The sequence below is a fragment of the Cornus florida genome, unplaced genomic scaffold, assembly GCF_030987335.1.
Source record: "Cornus florida cultivar Cherokee Brave unplaced genomic scaffold, ASM3098733v1 CherokeeBrave_3.0.0_Hap2_Chr02, whole genome shotgun sequence".
NCBI lineage: Eukaryota > Viridiplantae > Streptophyta > Magnoliopsida > Cornales > Cornaceae > Cornus > Cornus florida.
Window position 1 is genome coordinate 31,351,598 of NW_026775572.1, and position 11,680 is coordinate 31,363,277.

At 34.6% G+C, this 11,680-nt stretch overlaps 1 protein-coding gene across 1 annotated transcript; it reads left to right on the forward strand.

Moving 5' to 3' along the window:
* Positions 1-1,966: 1,966 nt before the first annotated feature.
* Positions 1,967-10,063, forward strand: LOC132295956 (calmodulin-binding protein 60 B-like). The gene is made up of 8 exons (XM_059794211.1): positions 1,967-2,012; positions 3,442-3,534; positions 3,613-3,675; positions 4,767-5,141; positions 5,986-6,146; positions 6,276-6,479; positions 8,349-8,514; positions 9,119-10,063. The coding sequence occupies exons 1-8, from the start codon at positions 1,967-1,969 to the stop codon at positions 9,607-9,609; spliced, it is 1,599 nt and encodes a 532-aa protein (XP_059650194.1). The 3' UTR covers positions 9,610-10,063.
* The last annotated feature ends 1,617 nt before the right edge of the window (positions 10,064-11,680 follow it).

Genomic DNA, 11,680 nt, shown 5'->3' on the forward strand with positions numbered 1-11,680 from the left:
GCAATGATTCCGATTATCTGAAAGATATCAGCTGCCACTAATTTCTTCTTACGATGGAGAAATAATGCAATCAGAATAACAATGAATCCAACTGCAATGGCTGCTTTAACAAAGTAGGAAACCCACTTAGTTTTAGCCAAGTAAGAGGAGGTCCCATTCTGAGGGTAGGTCATCAAAGAAACAATCGCTTGACCAGTCATCGCAAGGAACATCTTCCCCAAATTCGTCTCATCATCATTTGGATCGCTGCCCTCGACTAAGCAACCGCTGCTCCTGTTCCGATCCATTTGGGTCGGAGTAGGCAACCCCTTCTCGATATCAAGTTCCCTACTTATCAAGTACTGCTGCCGAGGTGATGGTGGTGTACCGATTCCAAACTTGCCATGCGTTTCATCATCATTTGGTAAGCTTTTATCAATCTCACCCTACAAAAAAGACACATATATATATTTCATGCAAAATAAGAGTTGAAATTAATTGGAAGCAGATGAAAAGACTAGTGTTGGATCGATATATGCAAGTTATAAACATTTACTAAGTTCATCTTACTTGTGGGACTTGCGTGGTGCCATCTGGACTAGAGGAAGAGCTTTCACCAATTGCAACCATAGGAACTGATTTTCGTTGGATGGCCAGACGTTTCATCATAGTAATTAGACTCTAAAAAAAAAAAAAAAAAACACAGCTTTCATCAAAATAAGAGCTAGAAAGCCAATCAAATTAATGGCATTAATTAGCATGTGAAGCCTCGTTAGATTTTTGCCATCAAAATTAGGGCAAATTTAATTTATAGTTGCACAAATACGATTAAAAATATAACAGTAAAAAGAAAGATCACATGCATGTGTTTCAATGATTTCTCCCACCAGAATCCATGGAGCCAAAAATCAAAAGAGGAAAGGATTCCGGGAATTTTCCTCTTCTATTTTCCTTTTCTAACCTTTGCTCTTCTAATTTTTGGCTCCATGGATTCCGGCCATGGAGACCACCACTAAGTGAGGAGAATCCATGGCCCTAGTGAGGCGTTCGCGAAGGGGGTCGAGGTATGTGAATTGAAGACCCAACACAGTAACGATGAACCTCACAATTTGTCGGTGGTGAGATATGGAGGACCTTGACAACTGGTCGGAGATGTCGAGCAAGGGCTCGGTCTCTGGACAAGCTGAGCTCTCCGTCTAAAACGGAGCCGTGGGATCATGAGAAGTGTGAAGGCGTTACGGTGGCGCGTGGGTGGTGTCATGTGTGTACACTCTCTGTTCTGCCCACGGTGGAACTCCCACCGGCGATGGTGGTTCTGTGGCGAAAGTGAAAGTGACTAGTATATTGCTATGTATATATCGAATATGTTATGTATTTAAACATATTCTAACATAAGAGAGCCCAACTGTACAACGTTAACTTGGCCCCCCCACCATATATATATATATATATATATATATATATGTATATACCTGCTTGCACTTTCCGGAAAGGATATAACCACGGACGCCGCCAACGCCAGGAACACCAACGCTCTGCTTTCGGTGCTCTGGTGGTTCTCCCCTACCATAGCTTGTTTCAATGCGCTTACATTGCCCAAATCTTTCTTATAGGCAGAGGGAAAGCTGGGGAACTACCAAAAGGATGCTTTCGAGTCACTTTGCTACAGAAAATGAATGTGACAGATCTCATTTATTTCATTAAATTTAATGAAAAGGATGCTAACTAGTCACCTTGCTACGGAAAATGAAAGTGACCGCTTTCATTCATTTCTTTAAATTATTTCATTCATTTCATTAAATTTAATGAAATGAATGAAATCTGTCACTTTCATTTTTTTGTAGCATTCAATGAAATGAATGAAAACGGTCACTTTCATTTTCTGTAGCAAGGTGACTCGTTAGCATCCTTTTGATGATCATAATTTTGACTCTCAAAATTATGCTTATGAGAAAATTATGAGAACCGATGATCCAATTGAGAAAGGATGAATTTTGACTCAGTCATCCTTTCTGTAGCAATGAAAGTGCCTCGTAAGCATCTATTTTTGAGAAAGGATGATCATCCTTTCTGTAGCAATGAAAATGACTCGTAAGCATCCTTTTTGTAGACTTATAAAAGACTACAAGGAAAAAATAAATGTAACTTAGACTTAGTATGCTTTAATAATAAAATAGTCTAATTCTAAAGTTTATTTTTCAATTTGATTGAATTAAACAATTTTTTTTTTTTAAGGTTAAATTTCAATTATATATATAAGTATTGAAATAATTACAAGGAAAAACTATATATAAGTAGACTTAGTACTTTGAATAACAAAATAGTCTAATTTTAAAGTTTATTTTTCAATTTGATTAAATTAAACAAAATAATTAATCATACATCAATAATAATTATTAGGTCCAAAACACCCTTCAAACTCTTACTCTAAAATATCCTTAAAATTATATAATTTCAAAATACCAAAAGTCAATTAAGAAACCATCAAATCGGTGGATCCTGTGTTTGGAAGGAGCTTTGAAGGAGCGTGAGTGAAGAAAATTTGTGAAGAAAATCAAATCAATTACAACAAGCATGACAAACAATTAGGGAATATCTTACAAATCCAAATTTATTGTACACGCATTTTTTTTCCTCTTTATATGTACTATTTACATGTTTATCTCCTAGTTCCATTAATCATTCCAACTTTCTTTTTATGTTGCTTTTCAGCTAGGGTTGCAATTCGGGTGACTTAGGCAGGTTTGAAATATAACTTAAGTTCAACCCATGTTATGAAACGCAAAACCCAAGTCCAACTCTAACCCTATAAAAAATCTAAACTACTCAATTTGAGCCCAACCCAACATTTTACTTTTAAATTCGGACTTGCAACTAGGGGTTAGATTCTGAATTAAAACTTCGGATTAATTCTCATTACTCATATGGCTAATCTTTATACCGAATATTTAATATGATCTTAAATTAATTTTAGATTAAATTACTCTTAAACAAGAAGAAGTTTTAAAAACCTTTTTTTAATTTTTAATAAATTACAAACAATTTTTTAGAAAATTAATTCTCCTAAATGTTAACATACAATAAATTAAGATTTAACCAAAAAAAAAAAAAAACTTGAAAATAGAAAAGAGTAATCATAGTTTAAATATTATAATAAAGTAAAAATATATATGAAAATAATATTAGAATTCGAGTTCGGATTGACTCGGGTTGCGAGTACTTCAACCCAAGTCCAACCCTAATTAAATTCGGGTTGAGATATTTTAATCCAAATCCAAGTCTAATTATAAAAATAATTGTCCAACCACTTTTTGTAGCTTTCATATTACATCTATATCATGCACACTCTTTAACTTTTCATCCCTCAAATTGTTGATTTCTGTGTTATGTGCCATCTCCCTGCAAGTTGGAGATGCTTCCGGCATATGAAATTTATCACTTATTTTTTAATCTTGTTTTTAGGAGTCCTCGTGGCCTTGGATGCACATCCAGGAGGAATTATATATACAGATCTCATACCTGAATATGTAAACTATGCAAGGACCATCTATGAAGGTTTTGAGTTATTTTTTATCTTTTTCTGCAATCTAATTTTGGAAAAATAAGATCATGCAATTTTGTTGTTATTGCTAGATGATCTCGGGGATGTTGTTGCTGATGTCAATTACCTGAATGTCGGACGTGCTGTGTCTGATTGTCAGTTTTTTATTTGCAACTCAATTTACTTGAACCCATCTCAGATTCAAATATGCAGAACCGATGGTGTTCATATAATAATGTCCTTTATTATCAGCCACATCGATCCTCATCTTGTCCAGAATGCGATCAGTGTTTTGTTTTCTATGTAGTGCTTATTGATGCAACACCAATTATCTAACGCACTGCATGCTTGTATTCACGATGCCTACCCTTTTTCATCGACGATGCCTAACCTTTACCAGCAATTGCTGCTATAACACTGTTTTTTCTTGGTGTTTTCCTTTTTATACACACACATGACACATCGGATGTTCATGTAAAAAAAAGGTCATGTGAGTGGGTGGTTGGTTGGTGTATTTGAAATACTGAATACTGAAGTTCTGCTTATAAAATTTATATTGTATAAATGAATGTCCAATTATGACATTATTTTTGGATGATTTGCCATTGTTTTAAATTACATATGTTGTCAGGCAACTTTTTAACTGCATAGACGACATTCCGAAGGCTATATTTCTAGAATTATTTGGAAAAAAATTACCCATCAAAGTTCTCAAACACCCAACAATTCTTCAATCTACCAGGTATTATATATGCAGCACAACTATAGCAAGAAATTTAATGTCAAACCAAGAAAATGCACATTGAATCTGCATAATATCAAAAACCATCCAATACTTATTTACTAATGAGTAATGATATGTAATTCGCAAATTCAAATCAAATTAATTAAAACAATATGAAAAGTTTAGGCCACAAACTCTCAATGAATACCTATACATAACTACTAATTTGGTAGCAAAGGAAACAGAACTTTAGACAATGCATTGCAGTTGAGGGAAGATCTCATGAATGAGCTTTCCCGCCATAAACTTGTAAGCCTGTTGCGTGAGATGAACTCCATCCCAGCTAATGAATTTGTTTGATTCAGCACAAACTGGAACATCGGGAGCTCCACACATTCTTGTCATATCAAAATTATAGTCACCCCCAGTTCCACAGCAAGCTTTTTGGGCAGTCGTCGCATTAAATCCTGTAATTAAGAAAATTAAAAGAAAATATCATGGTTAACTAATCCTTTTATGAAGTTCAAATAGTTATAATTGATGCTTTGTCCAAGAAGATAATAACATCTGGTTCCCTATCTTCAATTAAGATTGAAATTGTTGTCCTGGACGGTGATTTTGTTGTTGATGATCAAGAAGATTGGTCTGAGAAGGAGTTCAATGCCAAAGTTATACGTGAAAGAGAGGGCAAAAGGCCACTGGTGACTGGGGATAGGGTAATTACAATGGAAAATGGAGTTGGCTATATTGGTGATATCAGCTTTACGGATAATTCAAGTTGGATAAGAAGTCGAAAATTCAGGTTGGGAGCCAGAACTGTTCAAAGCATTTCCACTGAAGCAAGAATCAGGGAAGCAAGAAGTGAAGCTTTTATAGTAAAAGATCATCGTGGAGAGTGTAAGTTTTTCTTCCTCACTGCTTTCCCTCTTCTTATTAATGAAAAACTTAAATTTTTGGCTCCTTTATATTAAATATTCCCAGTTGTACTCACTTCTACATAAGTAAACACCTGTATATATCTACGTCCATATACATGCTTATACAAGTGTTTAAAGTGCATTTTCTAAGAAATAATAAATTGTTGTCAAAGTTTCAACCAAACATAGGGAAATAAGAAAAAAAACAATTTTCATGAAAAATATTTACTGGTGTGAAAATATTTTAAATTGAAATAAATGTAGCTGTGATTGTAACAACATCCGTTTATTACTTATATGTCATTGTCAAAAAATTTAGTTTGTTGGTGGGTTGATCTCACAAAGTCTACTTAATTCAATCAATAAATGAGTACTTCGATGAGTGATTGAATTTTAGTTCTCACTCAGTTGACTAGTTAAAGCAAGTACTTGACTGCATAGCTTGATTCAAAACTACTTGCATGCCTTAGATTTTTTCACTTAGTATTAAATGTTTAGTACATTTAAGTTAATAATCATTTCAAATATATTACTAGATCATGTTAGAATCTTTACGTTATAGCATTGAAAATTAGGTTCTTGATAAATTTTGTTTGATAGCTAAAATAAGTTGCATCTTGAAATGTTCAGAATATATACAAAGTTACAAACACACATAGGTACACACATTAATTCATAACCTAGTCTTGGCTTTTGTACACAATTGTTTTTGTGTTAAATCCAACCTGATGAGCGGTGACATATTAAGTACAAGTTTCCAATTTTTAAAGATGATGTTAGCGGTAGGTGGAATTCTGAGACTGAGAGGTGATTTGTTAATTCAGCTTATAAGAAGCACCACCCTCCATCTCTGGGTGATGAAGTATGGCGCTTGGAAAAGATAGCAAAAGATGGTGCATTCCATACACGGTTGGCTGATAAAGGAATTCAATCCGTGAAGGACTTCCTTCGGTTCCGTGCCATTGATGAATCATCACTGCGCAAAGTAAGAGACAATCTTTTCTTTTTATTTTTCTTTCTTATCCTATACTGTATACACTAGATGTACGTAAGCAATATATATAGAAAAGTTCTTCCCAATGAATTCACTAACCTTGTAACTTTGAAGCTGCAGACACTTGGTGGTGGGATCTCTAACAAGTCATGGCAGGCAATCATAGATCATGCTACTGCTTGTGTTTTAGATGATAAGATGTACTTGTACTACATGGAGGCTGAAAGAGTTGGGCTTTTGTTCAATTCCATCTATCATGTTATAGGAGCAAACTTTGACGGCCAGAATTACCAGTCTCTGCATACACTCAACTCATATCAGATGGTTAGTACTTTTTGCCTGGAATTTGTTTTGATTAATAATTATTGTCCTTTCTCCTTAACTTTGTCTCAGTAGATCTTTCTTTTAGTGATATTATGTCTTTGTTTTGGTTGGTTGGCAAAGGATGAGCATGCACATGTATGGCATACCTCGACTAACATATATAGCAAAGACTTTTCAAACTGTAACATACGCTGGTGTAGTGATTAGGAATATTGTTAATTCGTATTTCTTTTTCCAATTTGATTTATGGAAGGGGAAAAATTATGTTTGGTTTAATTATTATAGAACACAGATCCATTGAAATTGCATCACACTACGTTACCAAGATTCTCTCTGGCCAACATCAGTAAGTTTGGACCCCTTGTTGACTAATTGCATCAGGACTCTCGAAAACCTTCAAACAGTCATTGATGCAATTTTCTTTAGATGCTTGCTTTGCAAAATTTTGTCTTGTTAACTTTAATGCTATCTTTCTTTCTTTTTATTTATTTATTATTGTTACCTTTTCCTAATCAAATTATTAACAATATTATCATAGTAAGACTTTCGTTTTCAACATTACATATTTGGAAGCAGAAAGGTCATTGTAGAGTAATGAATTTAACGATGGTAGTACTTTAGGCTGGTATATGAAAACAGATTTGTGTGTCCAGTGTGGGTACCAGTCCAAGTATAAGAGGACATAGCTAAATATTAATTTTCAAAATTCTCCTTTTATTTTCTAGAGTAAATTGATGATTCAATGTAAAAAGGGTATTTAACATGGATACTCATTTTAAAGCAATAATATAGTAAAAAGATATACTAAGAAAATTTTATGTGCAATTATAAGATAACCTTGAATTACGGGATATGCTTGCTAAACACATATCTGTCCAGATTGCCGGACACATGTAGCGTACCATACCCACGTGTTTTGTGCCAAGGACATAGAAACTTCCCTTGTTAGAGTCCATGTAACATAGAATTTAGGTTTTTGTTTTTCCGTTATGGATGGGAGATGTCTTGTTGTTTGGATGGCACTATTTATGCTCCAAGGGTTGTAGTCCAATAGAGTCTCCTTAGCTCCGAAGTGGTAGGTTGAGGATTCAATTCCCATAGGTGACGTAGGTGCATGTGTTATTTACACAGGACAAAAAAGATAAAGACATTCCCCCCCAACCAACATCTGTGATTGACTCTCTAGTTAATAAAGGAATGTTGAGGGTTGAAAATGATGGTGCCATTGGAGCCATGATTGGAAATTTGTGTGGGTTGAAAATGATGGTGCCATTGGAGCAAGGATACTAGCAGTTCTGGGAAAGAGAGAGAGTGGAATTTGACTTGTATGCAGATTGTGGTTAGTTGCCAAGCCTATTTAGGCAATGAAGTGAGAGTTCCACGCAAACACACAGAGAGAGAGAGAGAGGGGGGGTTTAAATTGAGTAAGCTGAGAAGTTCTCTTCTAGGAAGAGGGATTTTTAGAGTATGGAAGGTTTCAAGTTGCAATATATATTAAGAGTATGATATCCATGGATTTGGATTGGAAGTTTAAAAATTCACTACAGACTAAGAACATGTGGATGGCAAGCCACTACATCCTTCACGGCTCACGTGGTCACACCCTTGAATGGAAAGCTTAATTGTTCCAATTGATGTTCTATAGTGGAAGAACTCACTATAGTCGTTTGTGTCCACCACATGCATACACACAAATAGCAGCAAACATCCAGGCTTCATCACTTGAATGGAAAGGTTAATTGCTCCAATTGATGGCTTGAATTAAATGAATTCCACTTTTGCCATCATTAGTATCATCACAAATAGTGTATTTTGCTCTTAATTTGTTGGCTTCTGATTTTAATGTGATCAACTTAAATGTTCATTCAGCGGCAGGTGCAAGATTTGAAGCAGCATGCTTATAAAAATTTGAATAACTTGGTTGAAATTAATGAGCCATCTCTTGTTGGCCCTTCATTGCCATTATCAAGCCTCCAAGACCAGTTTGGCAGTCCAAATTTAGTTCAGGATGTTAATTTCCCAGTTTCACAGCAAGGTACGAAATTGTCGAGCTTTTCCTTTTTTATTTTTTGGTTCTTTTCTTTTCTTTATTTCTCTGGTGTTACTTGAATTTCGTAAGTAATACATAGAAGTGAGGTCCTTTTTCGGTGAATCAATAGGCAATTCAACAATTCAGTGCCCTTTCCCGTGAACAGTTTTATTGAATCTCTGAGGAGATTTTTATCAGAAAAGGAAACATTTGAAGTGGCCTGATAGGCTGCAAGGGTCACCCAAATGTGTGAGGTTTTCTTTTTGCAATGTAGACTCAACATATTGTCGATTACAGTGAATTATGAATTTCCTTAGAACTTTATATAATCAGTGAGAATTAAAAAATGCAACAGATTCAGTAAAGGGATTTAGTCTGTAGTAGGTTTAGGCACATCAGCTGTGTCTTAACAAGCCTAGGGCAATTTGGTTGTCTGTGTGCCTTTAGGGGTGTTTACAACTTTATTCACGTCCTATATGCTGGCTATAGGATATCAATATCTTTAAAATCCACTGATACTCTTCTGTAGTTAGTGATTCAAGTTCACGGTTTTCATTTTCCAACTCATATTTGCATCTCTAAAAGTCTCTGAAACCACATTTTTGCACAGATCAGCTGGAGATGCAGCTGGGTTTCAATCATACAACTTCAACCGGCTATGGCTTTGAAGTGGAAGATGGTAGTCAATTAGAGGTTTCTATGGGACTGAATTGTCACCCAGTGCAAGCTTTCCTTCCAATGCTGAGTAACAATTTGGTGGTGACTGATTCTTGCCCTGGACCCTACAGTGAAGCAAACAATTGGGCTCCCGGTGGGTCTCTGGGTCAAGTTGTGCAGATTGGTCACCCAATTCCTGAATATAATGCTCACTTGGAAACGTCAACATGGAAAGGGAATGGATTCTTCTTTCCTCCAAGCAATGGAAGAGTTGGAATTCGTTCATCTAATTTTGGTATCCAGATCTCAAGGAATGGAAAACCTAAAGTGAGGTGGTTTAAGGTTCGGGCTGCCTTGAAGTGGGGGATATCGGTTAGGCGGGATGTGGCTGCTAAAAGAATGGCAGGGCTCCTTTTACCTAAATGTCTAACCTACAGCTTTTAAGAAGCTAAATCAAAATTTGTGGAGGTAAGCTTCTCCTTAAAGGATTAGGTTAGTTTTTGGAGTATGTTTTGATCCACTTTAGCATCAAATGCAAAGGAAGGTTCTTGTATATACGTAGTTCATGGAAGCTAGTAATAGCATGATCACACCACGTCTTTTTTTATTCTTTCTTTCGTTTACGGTGAGTCAGGTTATATAATGTCAGTTAGTCTGGATGTTGCTGCTAAAAGATGGCAGGGGTTCTGTTTCAATTCGAGACTTACGAGCCCAGGAAACAAGCTCCTAGTATCATCTGAGACTTAGTACAGTGGTTTTTATTATTTTTTTTTATGTCCTCTTGCAATGTAGAGTTCTGTTTGCATCAAGTGCAAATTTGGTGTCTGTACATAATAAGTGTTCAGATGAATACTGTATTGTATTTGAGATTTGAAACTTCTACTGTGTTATTTGCATCGATCGGTGTTGTGTAATGATCTCTGTTGTCAACTGCATTGTAAAAATGGCTTCTATAATTCTGCTTATAACATTTATATTTTATAAATGGATGTGCAATTATGACATTATTTTTGGATGATTTGCCATAGTTTAAATTACACTTGTTCTCAGGCAACTTTTTAACTCCATAGACGTTCTAAAGGCTATATTTCTATAATTATTTGGCAAAAAAAAATTCCATCAAAGTTCTCAAACACTTCACAATTCTTCAATATACCATGTATTATGCAGCATAACTATAGCAAGAAATTTAATTTCAAACCAAGCAAATGCACATTCACTCCATAGATGTTGTTAGCTGCCAGTTTTAGTGTTGATAAAGCCGTAGAGCCAGCGACTGCAAAATTCACTCCATGTCTAAAGTCAGCTGCAATATTCTTGTACGGATTCAGAAACGGAAGTCCAAATGCCAATGTTGTCAAAATGTGAAAATATAATGCAGTTTAATTAGTAATAACTTAAATATATATATTAAAATAAAAAAAATAAAAAGTATATAGTGGCAAAGTAATATTTATGAATCACTGAATATGTAAAGTACTATTTCTGTATATATTTTTTGTAAGGTTTGTTAATACATGTTTTAGGTTCTAACTTCTATATTGCAGTCTTAATGTTCATAAATTTAGCCTTTATATATATCTCAAAACATAACACAAGTATTAGTTTTGCATTAACTTAAAAAACTAAGATATATAGTGCTGATTAAGGAAAATCGTTTAGGGAAGAATTTGGTACCTGCAAGGACAAAATAATTCACATTATTATTATTATTTTTCCTTAATTTTTGTATTATATATAAAAACAAAAAGAAATAACAAGAAGAAGATCGAAAAAGCATGGATAGTTTATCATAGTTAGATACTAACTATGTCGACACTGATTAGTATTCAGAATCTAAAACATATTAATGATACAAATAAAGTTATCAAATTATATAAAAGTTGACATGTGTGTGTATATATATATATATATCCGGTAAACAAAAGTTGACATATATTTTGGATACACTATATTATTCAAATAAAAAAGATTCATTAGACTAACTGCTAAAGAAATAAACAATTAATGAAGTTATATCAATTATGAATTTATGATACAAATGAGAAAGGAGCGAAAATCAACGACTTTTCAAAGTAGTCGATCATGAGAAGTCCGTTTGAGCATTGACCGGTGGCATTGTCGAAGAAATTCTGACCATATGGAACCAAAAGGCAAAGTAGCTCCAATTGAAGTCTCACGAATCAAATTTCTGGTGTCGGATATGGAGTCTCCGAGCTGATATATCTCATCAAAGTTGCAAATCTTCAAGGGATGAGCATTGCATGATTGAGGAAGATGAAGAACAGAGAAGAAGCTCACGAGTGTCACAAAAACACAGAAAAACACACTATTGGTATTAATGGCCATTACTCAACACCAAAGAGATCTCCCAAACAAGTTTTTTCCTAAACGTATACTCTATAATGTGTTGGGGTACTAATATATATATATATATATAGTGAATGAATTTCTAGTTCCACACTGACTGTGAAATAATGTTTCTTGTAAGCAATTCAAATTCTATATTATGGAC